The following is a 19534-nucleotide window of genomic DNA, read 5'->3' on the forward strand; positions in this document are numbered from 1 at the left end:
TACTTATGTAACATATTTATATAAATCCAATTCAAAAATTTCAAATATATTTTTTTAACAATAATTCAAATGACTCAGAACTAAGATCGAATAATTCGAGCATAACTTAAACTCTAATTCAAGCAAAAGAAAAATTAAATATTCGAACTTGAGATTGAGCTCAACATCGGATATATCTAATTCGAACCTTAAATTTTTATTCATGGTAAATTCGATTCAGCTCGTTTACAACTCAAATCTAATTTGACCAAATTTTTGAAACTTCTATGCAGACATAAAATACCAGTGCGACTTAAATGAACAATTCAAGCATGGTAATAAAGCAATACTCACAAAGCTAGGGAAACATTCAGAAGAAAACCCATTACCCGAATTCCCTAGGAAAGATATCTATTTCCTTGTATTTCAATTTCAGAAACAATCTTACAAAACATTGATAATTTCAATAATCAAATCACGGTCTCGGCCTTTCTTCAGAAAATCTTGGAAGTTGAACTAAAGAGTTCACTCTTGTCACACCTTCCAAACCCGACCAATTCTGCTCCTCGCTTCCGGCATTTTGTCCATCTTCCATATCAATCGGTACCCTGCTATAATGGTTGTTATCCTCCGCTGATCTGACTGTGAAGTTCCTTTGAAGATAAGGCTCCACATTCTGGCCATCGTCTGATTCTACAGCAATACAAGAATGGTTGCTCTGCAGGGTTGCGGACGAGAAACTTTGTTCTTCGTAATCAGACTCGAAGTCCATTTTCCCATCTAGAAATAAGCAAACGACAGCACAATCATCCATTTTTGATGTGGGATATTTAGATTTCCATTCACGAGCAGCAGACTCGACCACGATCCTAGCAGCTAATGATCTTGTTGGAGCGGAGGAGACTATCTCAACCACTTCTTCATTACTCAAGACATCCCAAACCTGTATCATAGTCGACATAACATTGGACTCCAAAAGATATATTGAATAGAGTGATCAAGAAAATTAACCTGTGAAGCACAATATTCATAACTGTCTATTTTTATATACGACTAAAAACTACATTTTCACTAGGAACAAGAAAAGGTTATCCACAGAAGATGCCAGTGAAACAGATAGGCTAAGGAAGCTGTAAGCCCGTCAATAGAAGTTACAGGACCACAATGCCACATGGTCAATTCCACATAACATTGGAGCTCGAAGAGGTTTCTTAATTTCTCATTCACTTCATTCCCCCATCCACGAATTTTTTTAGTTGTGTTCTTCTCCAAAACATACAGATATCGCATATGCCAGTAATGTGTCTACAAAATCTATTATCAAAATAGCTCGGTTCTCATACTCGACAAGAAAACGAATAACAAAAGTTCAGTCTTCAATCCGACAATTGGACCTGACACAGTAAGGCCAGTAATATGTAAGTGGAAATGATCGTTTGTGATTCCAACTAATAGTTTAAGAAGATTGTATCATCCTAGGCCTTTGAATGGTGTTATAAAATGATGGTGACATCATTTATATTTCTATGAAGAAAAAAAACTTCTGAGTTCTGATCTGCAGATTATAAGTTCCTGATAATTTCATAAAAGAAATTCTGCACTAATACTTCCTAATAATTTCCAGTAGGTGATACATAAATTAAAGTTAATTCAATCAAATGAAGAATGAAAAGGATAAAACCTGCCGGACATACCCCATCAGAAGCAAGAACAACAAATTTATCTTCGTCGGTGAGAATTCTATGGGCAAACTCGGGAATGGAGATAACCCCATATTCTTTCAAGCAAAAATCCCCAAATGCACGAGCCATTGCTAATCCAGGGGCATCATCAAATGGAAGCCAAACTCTTGGCACTTCAGGCTCGTCCTGTAAAGCAAATACTCGACCCTTACACCGTTTAATCCTTTCTGCCTCCCCTGTTGCACAAAAGAGAAGCAATACCTTAGCCTTCTCAACTCTAAACAGCCATATGAACAAGATAGAAAAAAGAAAACCTCTTAATATATCGTTGAAAAACTTACTAGGCAAATCAGGCTTTAGATCAACTGTTAACTGGATTGCCATCATCCTATCATTATTATCTTTGGATCCCAAAATTGCTCTTGAATCACCAATATAACCCATGAAAAGATTCGAGCCCTTCAATCACAAAATCATCAGACCACTTTCAGCTGTCATATGTAAAGAGATTGAATAGAGTCGAACATGGGCGGAGCTTATGTCCTTACCTGTTTTACAATAGTAACAGCAGTGCTACCACTGCAGAAGCAATCTAGATTAGGATGGGATCTCAATTCTTTGTCCATGGCCTTGTATGACTTTAGGAAAGCTTGACTCCACAGCGATTCCACTTTCTGTTCCGCAGAGGTATCCTTAGCAGGATCTACCACATCGAACTCAACATTTTTACAGCAATTCGCACTGGATGCTTTTTGTTTTGATTCAAAAGAGTTCAGAAACGTCGAAAGTTTTAATGGCAGTGAATCCCTCACTTTCCGAGCAACCAGATGCCCATGGGGACCATGGCCATCAAATACACCACAAAAGGTCACATCTTCTGCAACAAAACCCTGCATAGCCACAAGATCGAGAGGATTATCCCCCAAAATGGCCAAGTAAAGATCAACAAAAGAGAATGATCGTTTATTGCTACCCCAGTTGAGGTGCACCGAGTTAAACATTGAAAAATCTCAGAAGAGTGAGCCTTACTTCCCATACTATCATGGCATCCTGGTTTATCCCTTTACGACCCTGTTGAGTGAATATGCAAGAACTGTGGCTCCTTCCATTGGCAAATATCCGATTAGGAACCGAGGACAGATGTTGCAGAGTAGTGACGTGATTAGAAAATGTTCTTCTCCTCTTGTGACGAATCATGTCCATCCACAAACAAGAAGAAACACTTTCCCCATTACTCCTGCTACTACAAGTACTCCGACTACTAATCGAGACACAACCCCCCATTTGTTCAGCACCAGAGAGAGAACATCTAATTAAAATATGTAAAAAGAATATCTTCTCACTACCAACAGATCTCAAGACATTGGAAAACAGAGTAATAGAAGCTAGAGACAGTTGAAAGTAAGAAGATTCTGAAGTAGTAGACTAAACAACTTTAAAATCAAACATGGTTCTATTTCTTTTAGCTGTATGCGGAATTTGCTGACGACAACCCAAACTGATAGATAACTGATCCAGCTAAATGAATTTTAAAAACATATTATCAACATAACTGATTCGGCATCTTAATATAAAAATGGTAACGACTGCACGAAGTCAACTCCATTATTCAAGCAAAACTCAATTTTAAAGATTTTGCATGTGAATGGGGAATATAATAACATAAATGGCTGTCTCAACCATTTGTCCTTTGATGGGAATCTCAAATCGTTCTACTTTGTTGAAAGGTTTAACCAATAATAATACACCAGAGGATTTTCAATAAAAAAATTGAAGAAATTAGACAAGACATTTCCGTTATTCTTGGATTAGTGACTAACAATCCACAAAACATAGGGGTAAAACAAAAAAACCGTAGGTTATCCAAATTCCAAACTACACCAAGCCCCTTTTTATAATGCATTTTATTCTCGACAAGCTTTATTATAACAGCTCCATAAAAACCAAGTTAAATCAAGGAGTCAAATTCAAATATGATAAAGACAAACCCTTTCTTGGCAGTAGATCTGGTAAAATAAAAGAACTCCACACAAAGTGCAAAAGTAAATAAGAGCTACTTTTTGATTCCTCAGAATCTTAGCTCACAATTTATCAAAAAGACACAAACCCATACAGTATAATTATCAACCAAGCAAGATCCTAGAAAAGAAACCAAAGATTAAGTGAAGAGAAAAAGAACAGGCCATGAAGAAAGTGAAGTAAGATGGTTGTTCAAACTTGAAAATTTTCTCCTCTTGACTCGTGGTACGATGCTAAAATCCATGGAGAAGACAAGAAAGCAAAAAAAAAAAAAAAAAAAAAAAAAAAAAAAAAAAAANCAGAGGGGAAAAAGACAAAACCAAACAGGTGGATTCCAAACCTAAACGTAAAGCCAGAGCAGATCAAGCATTGGTACCTCAAATCAAAGTAGGAAAAGGAAAATTCTCAGACAAGGGATGGGAATCTCATTAGACCAATCGAGTTTCGATATCACTCTCAAAACCAAGAAAACAGCTAGAAAGCCAAAAAAAAAAAAAAAAAAAAAAAAATAAAANATATGATAGTCAAGACCAGATAACACCCACATAATTTCATTAATGAAAGGCCTGCCCCATTCAAGATTCAAATTCAATGTGTGGACTGAAATTTCTGGATAAAAAAGTCAAAAAAAAAAACCCCAGCAATGTGGGTCTTGTTGAAAAAGAAGTCAAAAACAAGTTGGAAGAAGTTAAAGCTATAAAACTCAGTAAATCCAAGAAAATATAGAATCTTTGGATCGATTTATGCAGCCAAGAAACACAAATGACCTCCCCACGAAACACACACAGAAAAACGATGAAGAAGCAAGTGGCTTACCTTCTCCCTGATGGGCAAAACTTCAAGATTCAGATTTTTTTTGCATTCAATAAAAAAATTGACCCCAAATAATAAAAAAGATATATATATGGACAAAGTATGGCTGTGTAGAAAAAGAAAAAGCAAGTGGAGCAGAAAGATTGCTGTTGGTGACAGAAGAAAGGTGCATTAACTGCAATTGCATGAAAAGAGCGTGTGCCTGTGTGGTGGTGTGAGCGGGTTAGCAAGAGACAGGTTGGGAAATAGAGGTTGAATGAATTACTAGCGGTTACCAGTATTATCACGGTTAACTCGCTCATGTGCTTAATTTAGGAGGAATTTTTAATTAGATAAATAAAAATTTAAATAATATTTTTGAGTAGGTTTCTTGTGAGACGGTCTCACGAATTTTTATCTGTGAGACGGGTCAATCCTACCGATATTCACAATAAAAAGTAATACTCTTAGCATAAAAAGTAATATTTTTTCATGGGTGACCTAAATAAGAGATCCGTCTCATAAAATACGATCCGTGAGACCGTCTCATAAAATACGATCCGTGAGACCGTCTCACACAAGTTTTTGTCAATATTTTTTGGTGGTAAAAGTATAATATTTTTTTTATCATTTTAAATTTTTAATTTCAATTTTTTCTTGAAAAGAAATTTGTAGATAAAATGGTATCAATTTAAAAAATTTTCTACTGAATAAAAACTCAAGCTCGACTTAGTTCATTAAAAAGATGAGCTCTAGATATAACTTCATGAAAGATTTTATATTAAATTAGTGGTTATGTGCATGCATCATGTGTCTGTACAATTGATTTTTTTTATTATTATGTATAATTGTTTTTTAAATAAAGTTACTTTTTATATAAAACTATGAACAATTATATTGAAACTTATAATTTTTTTTTGGTTTGTAAAATCACCCGTTTGGGTAATGTGTAATGTTTTTTTTTAAATGTTTCAATTATATTAAGAATATTTGTAATTTGTGTAGATAATATATGATTTTTCTAATTTTGTCATAAATAGTTTAGTGTTTTTTTATCATAATATTTTAGTGTTTATATTAAATATATGTGTAATTTATTTTGTAGGATAGGATAGCATAGTCATTTGGAAAATAATTTATTTTGTGGAAAAAGTGTAGTATCTCCATTTAAAGACTAAATCAGTTAGTATAGGGATATACTCTTATATTAACAAGTAGACCTTTGCATGCGTTGTATGCTTATATAATTGAGATTAGTAATAACCCACGAGATGCGTGTATGATGTAACTTATGATTTTTGGGAAATTGGTTTTCGTTGGATAATAAGTTTTTTTTCCTCTTCTTTACGATGATTACTTTTCTCATTCTTTTTGTTAATATTTTTATTAGTTTCTTTGAAATAGGATCATTAAATATGTTGTTAGGATCAGTAAAGTGTTTAGAGAGAGTGAATAAACACTTTTTAAATTTTTTGAGCGGTCTTGATAGTGTTAGATATACAAAACCTATTTTTCTCGATTCTAAGCAAACGGTCGGACAACAAAAAATAGCGTGGAATAACGGTCCGACGATTCCTTTGATTATTATATACTTAAACGTAGATAGTCAACAAAACGAGTGAATGCGATAGAGTAAATACAGAATATATGGAATTTTCTACGTCTCCTCTTTTTTCACTTAGAAAGGAATTCACTATAAGATTTTGGGTTTATAAATCTTTTGTAACAACCTGTTTCAATCTTAGGTATTATCAACTGTCTAAGTTGAAACTCCTAGTAACTTTTACAATGTTTGAAACTTTCGGTCAAAAAACCAAAACACCACAGATACAACAAAGAATGACTCCTAAGATTCAAGATGTTTGCAACACCTCGAACTTTCTTTGGCGGAAAATGATTGAGAAGTTGTTTTCAAGCCTTGAGTGATCGATATGATCGGTTAAAATATTTAGAAAGAGGGGGTTGAATAAATACTTCATAAAATTTTTTTCTTCAAAAATAATTCAGTCTGGTTAGAAACTGAACTTAGTATTTTCGATTGTCAATTTCGCTTTAAGAAGTATCGGTGGGTTCCTAAGTGGTAGAAGAAGGACAATTTTGCTTTAGGAAATCTACAACAATTGCAGTGTTGAGCCATTTCTTGGGATGCAATGGCTTTGTAATTCCAAAATTTACCTTCTTTAAGTTGAGTAGGTAACTTATTTGCAGCTCGAATCCTTCCGACTTGCCCTTTCCTTTGACCATTTTACACAGAGTTCTAAACAGCCAGTTGACGCCAATCTTCGATGCAATCAACTCCATGTATCAAAATATCTTGAGAATAATCTTGTTGCAGGCCTCTGCTTTGACAAAAGTGCTTTGGCCACTATATTTGACAAGAATCTGATTTCCATCTTCAGACTATGCTTATAAGGTCTAAAAAATTCGAGCTACGTAACCTGACTGCATGCAATCTAAGGTTTTATTAAAATCTGTGTTTAATTATTTTAAAACATTAAATGCATGATTATTGCATGGATATATGTTTATTTCATGGTTTATTAAAGTTTCACATATTAGGGCTTTTAGTAGTATTTCGCGCTCTAACGAGGAACGGATACGAAAATAATTAAAGAAAAATATTTTTATTAAAAAATTATTTTAATTATTTAATATATGATGAATTAAAGGTGATTCTCGAATATGGGCCTTGGTAGAGTATTTTTACTCGCTGGGTTATATTTTTAATCGATACGCAAATTTTAGCAAGTTGGGGGACTTTTTGAGGATTCGAGTAATATTTTCAAAAACGTACCTAAACGAAATATTTTTTGAGAGTGTTTTTGGTCTTAATGAGAATATTAAGAAATCTCTCAATTTTTTGCAAAAAATAATTCCCCGTCTCTCGGGTGCAAGTTATACGCAAATATCCCTAAGGTTTCGAGGTATATACGCAAAGGCATGCCCAAAATCTCATTTTTCTCATCATTCACATCATTATATGCTGATTTGTGTGTTTATGCATGAGAAATTATTAGATCTATTATGTTGCATCGTTTTTGCAAGGTTTGTCATAAATATGCATATTGTTTTACATATAACTCACGTTTTTCAATGGCTTCGTGCAAGGGCTGCTAGATCTATGTCCCAAGAGGCTAAACACATCGAGATCTGGAAGGATAAAGGGGTCGAGTGCACGTCGGGTCATGGTTAGGCAAGGAGCGATCAGATCTTGCTTTGTGAAGGAAGCTGGGGTGAGATCGGGCAAAAGAGGAGAGGTGGCCATGCAAGGGTCGAGTAGAGTTGTGGTTCAGACCCTGGAGGGTCCGAGCCATTTTCCATATGGGCTAGAGCGTGGATGCCTCTGTCTAGGTTAGGTTCGAAAGTCATAAGGGCTAGGGGATGCACGTTTGAGGGTACTTCGGGTGAAATCACCCAAGGTTGCGTGCATGGGACCTTAAAGCCAAGTTATATCTGTAAAAAAAGGGGTTCGAGCATGTGCCGAGGGTAGCTGGTCAGGTCGGGGCCGAGCTGGTGTGGGCTAAGATCGACTAAGGTGCTAGGAGTGCAACTAGGGCTAGGGTTTTTGGAGTGCACCAAATTCCAGCAAGGTGCAGAAGAGTGTAGGGGGTTGAAAGGGGCTGGATTTGTATTGTTTAGGGGCTGGTAGGGTGTGATTAAGTTGTGATAAAAATTTGAGAACGTTTAGTTAAGTTTCGAGTTGATTCGGGTTAAAACCGGGACCTCAGTCCAAGTTTTAAAACAAATCGTAAAAGTTACGGAACGGGCTCGAGGTTACGTCTAGGAAATGATTATAATTATGTTTGAGGTGTTTTTAGGAGTTTGGTTGGCTTTGGGTAGAAATTTTGAGGTCCAAAGATATAATGGTCAATTAGGGTTTCTAGGGACAAAATGGTCATTTTTCACTCGGGTCGAGTTAGCGGTCCTAGCAACGCCCTGAACACTAAAATTGCATGTTTAAAATGTATATGATATTATGAACATGAATTTTTATGAAAATATGAAAAATACGTTGCATGCTTGATTTTAATAAAATTTACATATATGCATGATTTTTATAAGTGATGAATACGATGACATGTTTTTGAAGGAATGGAGTTGGTTGTGATTAATACGAACACGAACACGAACACGAACATGAACATGTAAGGCCAGGGCTCAGTAGATGGGTAAAACTATCATTGATGTCCCCACCGCCGTGTACCGCTGTTATACGTAGATGGATCCATCGATTAGAGCTGATACGATCGTTAAAACTAATGATCTGAATTCAAATAAAGAAAATGAACACGTATATGCTGATATGATGAGATATGGTATAAACACGTTATGCTTTGACATGCTATGTTTAAGTTCAGGCTTAATTTTAAGATCATGAAATGTATGTTAATCACAGTATTTTTCACTATTGCATGTTATGTATATGTACTTGTTTTCACGGTTCAGGTGTGTTGTTCAACATTAACTTCTTCTTGCAGGATGTCGTTTAGAAATTCTGCCTTTACATCCATTTTATAAACTTTGAAATCTTTGAAATCAGCTAGGCAAGAAATATTCTGATGGCTTCAACTCTTGCTACAGGTGAGAATGACTATTCAAAGTCAATACATTCCTATTTTCGATATCCTTGAGCTACAAGACAAGCTTTGTTTCTCACAATCGTTCCATTTTCATCCAGTTTATTCTTGAACAGCCATCGAGTTCCAATAGCATTTTCTTTGTCCGGTCAAGGAAATAGATGCCAAATTCTGTTACGTTCGAAGTGGTTGAGTTCTTCTTGCATGGCTTATATATAGTTAGCATCTGATAGAGCTTCGTCTATCTTTTTGGGTTTAGTCTGGGAGATGAAATCTACATGCAAGAACTCGTCAATCATTTACTTCATAGATCTAAGAGGAGCAAAAAGATTACGATGTATAAATTAGGCGGATGATTTTTCTTCCACCGGTATCTTGTTCTGAGCTGTTGTGGACCCGTTTGAAGTTGATATTCCTCTTCAATGATAATCTCTTCACATTCTTTTTTGGATCATTTTGCACGACCGATTCCTGAAGCCCTTGATTTGGTCTGTTAGAGTTTTCCTCAACAATTACTAGACCAATTTTAGGAGTTTCTTCATTGTGTCTACTCAGCTTGATCTCACTGTCATTTTCATATATTAGACTGATGTTCTCTATTCTTTGACTTATCTCATTAATGTTTACTGGTTCTTGAGTTGTACATATAGTAGATTCATCAAAGACAATACGAATGGTTTCTTCAATGGTCAGAGACTTGTTGTTAAAGACTCTACAACTTTACAGACCGATGAGTAACCAATAAATAATCATTCATCAGCATTAACATGACAAGCGGTTAAGTGAGTTTTACCATTATATTGAATAAAACATTTGCAGCCAAATATCTTGAAATATGAAATGTCTGGTTTTATGCCATTCTAGATCTTACATGAAGTCTTGTTATGTCTTTTGTTAATCATATATTTATTTTGAGTGTACAAGCTGTATTGACTTCTTTTCCCCAAAACCTTCGAGAAACATTTTAATCAGCAATCATTGTTCTAGCAGCTTCTTTTGAAGTCCGGTTTCTTCCCTTTGCGACCCCGTTTTGTTGAGGAAATCGGGATGTTGAGAACCCATGCTTGATTCCCTGATCTATAGATAGAATCCAAGATTTTGTTTGAAAATTCAGTACCCTTGTCACTCGTTATCCTATCTATCACAAAAGATTTTTTTATTTTGCAACTGTTTTAGGACTTTGATCAAATTTAAAACGATTTGATCTTTGGATGGTAAGAAGATTACACAAGTGTATCAGGAGTAATCATCCACTATCACTAAAGAGTACCTCATTACCCATATGCTTTTTACTGGTATTGACCCAAATAAGTCAATGTGTAGTAAATCCAAGCATTTTCTTGGGGAATTACACCCTTTACTTTTAAAAGTTGATCTAACTTGTTTTCCTAGCTAAAATGTAGTGCAAAATGACTCTTCAAAGTCAAAACATTCCTATTTTTGATATCCTTGAGCTACAAGCACTACGAAAAAACAACATACGACAACGGTTACCGTTGTCGTAGTCTTTTTAAAACCGTTGTTAAAGCCTCTGTTGTTAAAGAGTTCGCTCAAAGACAACGGTTTTTCACCGTTGTTGTAGCTACAATTAAAACCGTCGCAAATAAAATTAGCGACGGATTTATGCAAAATCGTCACTAATTAGCGACAGTTTTTTCATGATTTCCGTCGCTATTTTTTTCATTTAAATAAAAAAATTACTTTTAATAATTTAATAAATTTAAAAAAACTTACAATTTGACTATGCTAACAATATTCATGATTTTAACTAAAACTTAAAAATTTACAAAAAATTAAAGCGAAAAAATTTATCCTAAATCGAAAGAAAAATTTTAAGTGTTGTGAAGTGATAAAATCGTGTAAGATAGAAAAATTTTAAGTGCTATGAAGTGGGGTGTAAGAAAATGGATAGAAAATGCGGGTATTTATAGACAGTTTGCGACGGTTATTGGTAAAACCGTCGCTAATTTCAAAATAGCGACGGTTAAAGCAAAACCGTCGCTAATTTCAAAATTGCAACGGTTTTTCTTTAAATCGTAGCTAAATTTAAAATTGCGACGGTTTTAGCAAAACTTTCACTAAAATTAGCGGCAGTTTTAGCAAAACCGTCGCTAAATATGACAAACCGTTGTTGTTTGTCCAAAAAACACGCTAATCGACAACGGTTTTAGAAAACCGTTGTCATTTGTCAAAAAAAAAAACACGCTAATAGACAACGGTTCCATAAACGCTCAAAGACAACGGTTTTATAGAACCGTTGTCATTGACGCTAAAAATCGTTGTCTTTGACCCCCAAAAGGCAACGGTTTTATAAAACCGTTGTCTTTTGCTTAAAAAACGCTATACGACAACGGTTTTAGTGAAAACCGTTGTCGTATGTGTGTTGTTGATTATTAAATTTCTTGTAGTGAAGATTGGCTTTGTTTCTCAAAACTGTTCCATTTTCATCCAGTTTGTTCTTGAACACCCATCGAGTTCCAATAACATTTTTATTGTCCAGTCAAGGAAATAGATGCCAAATTCTGTTACGCTCGAAGTGGTTGAGTTCTTCTTTCATGTATTATATCTAGTTAGCATCTGCTAGAGCTTCGTCTATCTTTTTGGGTTTAGTCTGGGTGACGAAATCTACATGTAAGAACTCATCAATCATTTACTTAATAGTTCTAAGAGGAACAAAAAGATTACGATGTACAAATTAGGTGGATGATTTTTCTTCCATCGGTATCTTGTTCTTAGTTGTTGTGGACCCGTTTGAAGTTGATCTTCCTCTTCAATGATAACCTCTTCATATTCTTTTTTTGGATCATTTTGCACAACTGGTTCCTCAAGCCCTTTGTTTGGTCTGTTAGAGTTTTCCTAAAAAATTACTAGACCAGTTTTATGAGTTTCTTCATTGTGTCTACTCAGCTTGATCTCACTGTCATTTTCATATATTAGACTGATGTTCTCTATTCTTTGACTTATCTCATTAATGTTTACTGGTTCTTGAGTTGTACATATAGTAGATTCATCAAAGACAATATGAATGATTTCTTCAATGGTCAGAGGCTTGTTGTTAAAGACTCTATAATCTTTACAGACTAATGAGTAACCAATAAATAATCATTCATCTGCTTTAACATAAAAAATGGTTAAGTGAGTTTTACCATTATTGTGAATAAAATATATGCAGTCAAATATCTTGAAATATGAAATGTCTGGTTTTATGCCATTCTAGATCTTACATGAAGTCTTGTTATGTCTTTTGTTAATCATATAATTATTTTGAGTGTACAAGCTGTATTGACTTCTTCTGCCCAAAACCTTCGAGAAACATTTAAATCAGCAATCATTGTTCTAGCCGCTTCTTTTAAAGTCCGGTTTCTTCCTTTTACAACACTGTTTTGTTGAGGAAATCAGGTGGCTGAGAACCCATGCTTGATTGGGGATCATCTAAATAGAATCCAAGATTTTTTTTGAAAATTCAGTACCTCTGACACTCGTTATCCTATCTATCACAAAAGATTTTTCATTTTGCAACCGTTTTAGGACTTTGATCAAATTTAAAACGGTTTGATCTTTGGACGGTAGGAAGATCACACAAGTGTATCAGGAGTAATCATCCACTATCACTAAAGTGTACCTCATTACCCCCATACTCTTTGCTGGTATTGACCCAAATAAGTCAATGTGTGAAGGCCTAAAAATCCGTGCTTGAAAATTTGCGGAAAAATTAAAAATTTTCTTTTTAAATAATCAAAATGCCTCATTCATAATTAAACCGATAAACAAAGTTTGATATTCAAAATGGCAGCGGAAGAAAAGATTTATTTGCGAAATAACAATTTAAGAGTATCCCACAACTGTTAAAAATTGTTTGAGAAATAAAATAATAAATGCTGAACTGAGGTCCTCGGGTGCCACTACTGCTGACCCAAGCTGGCTCACTGGTCCCCGCCCTCGGCCCTGACCTCATCGGTACCTACAACAATCAAGTCTAGTGAGCCTAAAGACTCAGCATGCATATATCGTAGGTAACGAGTAAATACTAGTAAAATTTTGCATGGGATAAAATATCATGTCATGGGGCATACTGAAAATAACCTGTACTGAGCAATTATAATACGTGCATGACTGAATTAAAATCGTAGTAAAAATGTTGCTCCTTGGAGCCCTGTACTGAAATAACTGGTAATAATTTTCTGTTGAGATTATGGTCTACGCATGTGGCCCCTGCACTGAACTGAACTGATCGGTAACTGGCTACCGGGGGAGTATCAAACTGAACTGAACTGACCGGTCACTGGCGACCGGGTGGTACCAAACTGAACTGATCGGTCACTGGCGACCGAGTAAATAGTGCTCCCAAAATAGTGAATTGACCACAAGCAATATCGCATAAATCTCAAAATAAGTATTTTCTATTTTCATGCACGTAATATAATTAAATTGTATAATGAAATATCCTGTATTATTTTTACCAACTGGATTGGATCGTTCCCAGGCTCGCTGCAACCTAAATATGCCATGAAAAATATGCAATAGCTTCTACTTGACCAACTATGCAATTTAAGTAAAAAAAATGCGACAATGACGCTCGACGACTTCGTATTTAATCATGACTCCGAGCCAACCCGAACCAACACTGAACCAACGTATAGTCATGATTAAAATACACTTAAAATTATGAATTTATGCTCCTAAAATGGTGAGGGCCGAAATCTAGGTGAATGGAGGCCAAAACATGAAACGCTCTTTCGAGAGTCAATTTGGCACATCGCACCGTAAATTCTCGTACGACCTCAAAAATGATCCGAATCACGAACGGCCAAAAACGTGGCCTTCCTAACTCGATGAGGCACTGTCCAGTCCAAGGCCATAGGCTAAAAGCCAACCAAGAACTCAAACGAGCCTCCGAACCGACACAGCAAGTTGCTGTCAAATTCCAGCAGCAGCAACTTCGCTTGCATCGCGTCGTTTGCGAGACTTTTGGCCATTGGGGCTTGAACCACCGACCAGAGCCTCTCCACAACATCCCAAGGAATGATTTGAACCATGGCTAAGGGCCCTAGGCCAGCCACCATTCGAATTATTCCAGCAACATCAGAAAAGTTCCACCCGATAGCACCCTTGCGCGCGTGAGGGGTGTTTTGCTTTGTTCGTTGTCTCGTGTCGTTCCAGTGGCCATTTCATTGACCATGGCACGACCTAGACATCTTGGGGTATGGTATGAACCGTGGCTAAGGGCCATAGGCCAACCAAGATCCATCCCATACCATCAAAAACCGAGGGACACATGCAGAATTAAAAAGGGGCGAAGGGGCTGTTCTTGCTTTGTGTTTAAAAACCGATGCACCATGGACCAAGCCACCAAAAGGGTGACTTAGTCACGTCTTAGACATACTAGGGAAGTGATCTAACCATGGCTATAGGCCCTTAGGGCAGCCAAGATCAGATCTTTTCCTATGACAGCAGAAACTGAAATTTCGAAGCACACAATGGCAGTGGAGGAAAGCTGCTGTCATTTCGGGTTTCATCATGCATGGGGCTGGTTTGAATGGACCAACATGGTCCTAATGCATCCTATTACGTGTCTAGATGTAGCCTGGTGAGCCTGGAGTCGAGCCAACCACCTGAATGCACAAAAACAAGCAAAACCGTGAACTGCACAAGGAAGGACCGAAATCTGCATGTACTTTTGTTTTTGAAATTTCATGGTGTGTTTCGGTTTTTGCAATAAATGATGATCATGTGATGTTAAATAAATGATAATAGGACTTGATTGAGGTTTGAAAGAAATAAATACATGCCTTGGATTTTTCGTTTGAAAGAAAAACGAAAAGAAGAACGATACGGCGCGGACGAGTGGAACGCTTTCTTATCTTGCTACTTGCTCGATTTTTCTCTCTTGTTCTAGGCTATGAGGGTCACGATTTTTAATCTGAAATGGCTGCTGTTTTCGGTGATGGAGGAGGGGATTAAGTGGTTAGGGGAGTGAGTGGGAGATCCACTAATAAAGGGATACCAAGTCTACCTTTCTTTTCAAATTTGAAATGTTGTTTGCTATCAAAAATTTTGGATGGATAATTTAATGGGTGTGGCCGATTTCTCTAGCTAGACTAGGTTAGGATAATGCTTGTTAATTAATTAAATGGTGCTCCCAAAAATCAAAGAATGATATCAAAGATTTTTCTTGGGGATATTAGAGGTGCATATGGACGATTTTAAGGTCTAGGTGCAAAGGGAGAATTGGTTTAATTAAATCTTGGTAGTGATTTAAAAGTTGGGGAGGATAAATCTATCTAGAATATTTAAGGGGATAAATAAAGAATGAGTTGAAATAAAAATCACAATTAAATCTTTAAAAAAAACAACATGGCCGATTTTTTTTTATCTAGCTAGGTGGGGTGGGATCTTGCTCCATTAATTATCATAGAAGATTTGTTGTGATATAATTATCTCCCAATAAAAATGGATAGGAAGACTATTAATTAAATGGGTTGTCAACTAAACTTTTAAATTGAATAATAGGGGCCGAAAATTATAATAAAGAGGAGGGAAAATATTTATTGAATATTGTATTTTAACTCTTTAGTGTTTTATCTACTCATTAAATATTTAAAAGAATTAAGGAATTAATTATTGAACTCTATTTACTACTTATCTCCACTTGTTTAAATAATTCCTTAAACCTTCTTTTACAATAAATTTACTTATTAATTATCTTAAATAAATTTTAGGAAATGTTTTCTTAGCATTAAATTTTTATCTCTTTACTCCAACTCCGGTCCGGCCTCACTTAATGAACTGAAAAGAATAAAATTTAAACTACTGAATAAAATATTTAGCTTCAAAGAATGCATTTAAATACTCATGCGATGAAGTCAATTTAATTAAAAAATTTAGAATTATGCATGGCTTATACGCAGTCTAATTACGGGTTCTACAACTCTCCCCCCCTTAAAGAAATTTCGTCCTCGAAATTAGAACTCACCAAATAACTCGGGGTACCGACTCCTCATTTCTGGCTCAGACTCCCACGTAGCTTCCTCCTCTGAATGGTTGAGCCATTTGACTTTGACTCGCTTAACCAACTTGTTCCGCAGCTTCTTCTCCTGTCTGTCTAAGATCTGCACTGGTCTCTCCTCATAAGACAGGTTCGGGGTAAGCTGCAACGGCTCAAAGTTCAGCACATGCGAAGGATTCGCCATGTACTTTCTCAGCATGGAGACGTGGAACACATTGTGTACTCCGGCCAGATTCGGCGGAAGAGCAACACGATAAGCTAGCGTCCCAACTCTGTCAAGGATTTCAAAGGGTCCAATGAATCTCGGACTGAGCTTCCCTTTCTTCCCAAATCTCATGACACCCTTCATAGGTGCCACCTTCACGAAAACATGGTCGCCGACTGCGAACTCTAGATCTCTCCTCCTCTGATCTGCATAACTCTTCTGTCGACTCTGAGCAGTCCTCATCCTATCGCGGATCTGGGCTACTACATCAACAGTCTGCTGAATAATCTCTGGACCCAATTCTGCTCTCTCTCCTACTTCATCCCAATGAACAGGAGATCTACACTTGCGGCCATACAGAGCTTCATACGGAGCCATACCAATAGATGACTGGAAGCTGTTGTTATAGGTGAACTCCACCAATGGCAACTTCGACTCCCAACTCCCTGAGAAGTCAATCACACAAGCACGGAGAAGATCCTCTAAAATCTGAATAACTCGTTCTGACTGACCATCTGTCTGAGGATGGAAAGCTGTGCTAAACAGCAACTTCGTACCCATAGTCGAATGCAAACTCTTCCAAAAAGAGGAAGTGAATCTGGGGTCTCTGTCAGATACTATCGAAACGGGAATACCATGGAGTCGGACTATCTCCCGGATGTACAACTCCGCATACTGCATCATGGTGAAAGTCGTCTTAATAGGCAAGAAGTGCGCTGATTTGGTAAGACGATCTACAATCACCCAGATGGCATTTGATCCTCTGACTGACTTCGGCAAACCGGTCACGAAGTCCATGGTAACATTCTCCCACTTCCACTCGGGAATGGGAAGAGGCTTGAGCAACCCTGCTGGTCTCTGATGCTCTGCTTTCACTAACTGACAAGTCAGACACTCAGATACAAAACGTCTGATGTCTTTCTTCATCCCTGGCCACCAATACAATAGCTGCAGATCCTTGTACATCTTCGTACTCCCAGGGTGAATGGAGTACGGCGACATATGGGCCTCTGATAAGATGTCTGCTCGGATAGAATCACTGCTAGGAACCCATATCCTGTCTCGGTATCTCACAATACCGTCGCTGACTGTATACAAGACACTGCCCTTGGCTTCATCCCTCTTCTTCCACTGTGCCAATTGCTCATCTGCTGACTGACCATTGCGAATACGGTCAAGAAGAGAGGACTGAATGGTCAAGGTAGATAGACGGGGAACTCTACCTTGAGGATATGACTCTAGATTAAACCTCTGCATCTCAAGCTGAAGAGGTCTCTGAATCGTCAAATGAGCCATTACTGCGACTTTTCTGCTCAATGCATCTGCAACTACATTAGCTTTACCCGGGTGGTAGCTAATGTCACAGTCGTAATCCTTCACAAGCTCCAACCAACGCCTCTGACGCATGTTCAGCTCCTTCTGCGTAAAGAAATACTTGAGGCTCTTGTGGTCGGTAAAGATCTGGCACTTCTCTCCATACAGATAATGCCTCCAAATCTTCAAGGCAAAAACTACTGCGGCCAACTCTAGATCATGGGTGGGGTAGTTCTTCTCGTGGATTTTCAACTGTCGAGAAGCATACGCTATCACTTTCCCATGCTGCATCAATACTGCGCCTAAACCGAGCTTCGAAGCATCGGTATAAAGGACAAACTCGCCGGGCCCTGACGGCATGGCCAACACTGGTGCTGAGATAAGAGCTTGCTTCAAGGTATCGAAGCTCTTCTGACACTCCTCGCTCCACAAGAATTTAGCATTCTTCTTGGTCAAAGATGTGAGTGGGACGGCAATAGAGGAGAATCCCTTAATGAACTTCCTGTAATATCCTGCTAGCCCAAGAAAACTGCGGACCTCTGATGCATTCTGCGGCACAACCCAATCTCTGACTGCGGCAACTTTCGCTGGGTCTACCTCAATACCACTGCTAGAAACAATGTGGCCTAAGAACGCCACCTTCTCTAACCAGAATTCGCACTTACTGAACTTTGCGAATAATTTGTGCTTCTGCAAGGTCTGTAAAACTGTGGTCAGATGCCTGCTGTGCTCCTCTTGACTCTTGGAGTAGACGAGAATGTCGTCTATGAACACTATCACAAACTGGTCAAGATACGGCTGAAATACGCGATTCATGAGATCCATGAAGATCGCTGGCGCATTCGTCAGACCGAACGGCATCACAAGGAACTCGTAGTGACCATAACGAGTCCTGAAAGCAGTCTTGGAAACATCAGCATCTCTCACCCTCAACTGGTGATAACCGGAGCGCAGATCAATCTTGGAGAAAATCGAAGCTCCCTGTAACTGGTCAAACAGATCCTCAATCCTTGGAAGTGGGTATTTGTTCTTCACTGTAACCCTGTTCAACTCCCGGTAGTCAATGCATAGTCTCATAGAGCCATCCTTCTTCTTAACAAACAAGACTGGCGCGCCCCAAGGTGAAAAACTAGGGCGAATGAACTCCTTGTCAAGAAGTTCCTGAATCTGCTTCTTAAGCTCTGCCATCTCTGTCGGTGCAAGTCGGTACGGTGCTTTTGAGATCGGAGCCGTACCTGGCATAAGCTCAATGGAAAATTCCACCTCTCTCTCAGGTGGCATACCAGAGACGTCTTCAGGAAAAACGTCTAAGAAATCTCTGACAATCGGAACATCTGAGGCTGACTGGCTGGGTGCCTCGGGGACAGATAAAAAGGTTGCTAGAAATGCCCGACACCCTCTATGCACGAGCTTCCTAGCCTGAACATAAGGAATAATACGCGGTAGAGGAAAGTACCTGTCTGGCTCAAATAAGAACTGCTCCATTCCTGGCGGTCGAACAAGAACAGATCTCCGCTGGAAGTCTATCAACACCCTGTTCCGCAATAGCCAGTCCATCCCTAGGATGATGTCAAATTCTGGCATCGGTAGCACGATAAGATCCGCATACACAAGATTTCCATGCAGCTCAAGGTCTATATCTCTGATCACATTAGTAGCTGCCATCTCCTCGCCTGACGGCAACACTACTGAAAAGGCTGTGTCTAGCCCAATGGTCTTGATCTTAAGAAAGTTCGCAAAGACCTCCGAAATAAACGAGTGAGTGGCCCCTGAATCTATCAAGGCCTTGGTAGCGGAACCAGATATAAAAATTCTTCCTGAAAGATCGGAACTCTAAGTTGAATCCAATAGCTACAAGAATTAAACTTATAGACATGCAAAGATCAAAGTTCTTCTAGCTTAAATTCCCAAAATAATATTGAGTAGAGCATGCAATCCTATATCAGTTTCTAAGTTCAAG

General features: G+C 37.7%; 1 protein-coding gene across 3 annotated transcripts; it reads right to left on the reverse strand.

The window, feature by feature from the left end:
* Positions 1 to 292: 292 nt before the first annotated feature.
* LOC140984292 (probable protein phosphatase 2C 52) lies at positions 293 to 4727 on the reverse strand. Of its 3 annotated transcripts, none has more exons than XM_073451589.1 (5): positions 4497 to 4727; positions 2691 to 2970; positions 2210 to 2551; positions 1674 to 2120; positions 293 to 922 (listed from the first exon to the last, which is right to left on the reverse strand). In XM_073451589.1, the coding sequence occupies exons 2-5, from the start codon at positions 2943 to 2945 to the stop codon at positions 455 to 457; spliced, it is 1512 nt and encodes a 503-aa protein (XP_073307690.1). In that variant the 5' UTR covers positions 2946 to 2970; positions 4497 to 4727; the 3' UTR covers positions 293 to 454. The 3 variants fall into 3 exon arrangements, with proteins under 3 accessions (XP_073307690.1, XP_073307691.1, XP_073307692.1); XM_073451590.1 differs by lacking the exon at positions 4497 to 4727 and adding an exon at positions 4057 to 4203; XM_073451591.1 differs by lacking the exon at positions 4497 to 4727 and having other exon boundaries at positions 1674 to 1897; positions 2003 to 2120.
* Positions 4728 to 19534: the final 14807 nt, after the last annotated feature.

This window comes from Primulina huaijiensis, chromosome 9 (genome assembly GCF_012295235.1).
Source record: "Primulina huaijiensis isolate GDHJ02 chromosome 9, ASM1229523v2, whole genome shotgun sequence".
In the NCBI taxonomy this organism is placed as follows: Eukaryota; Viridiplantae; Streptophyta; class Magnoliopsida; order Lamiales; family Gesneriaceae; genus Primulina; species Primulina huaijiensis.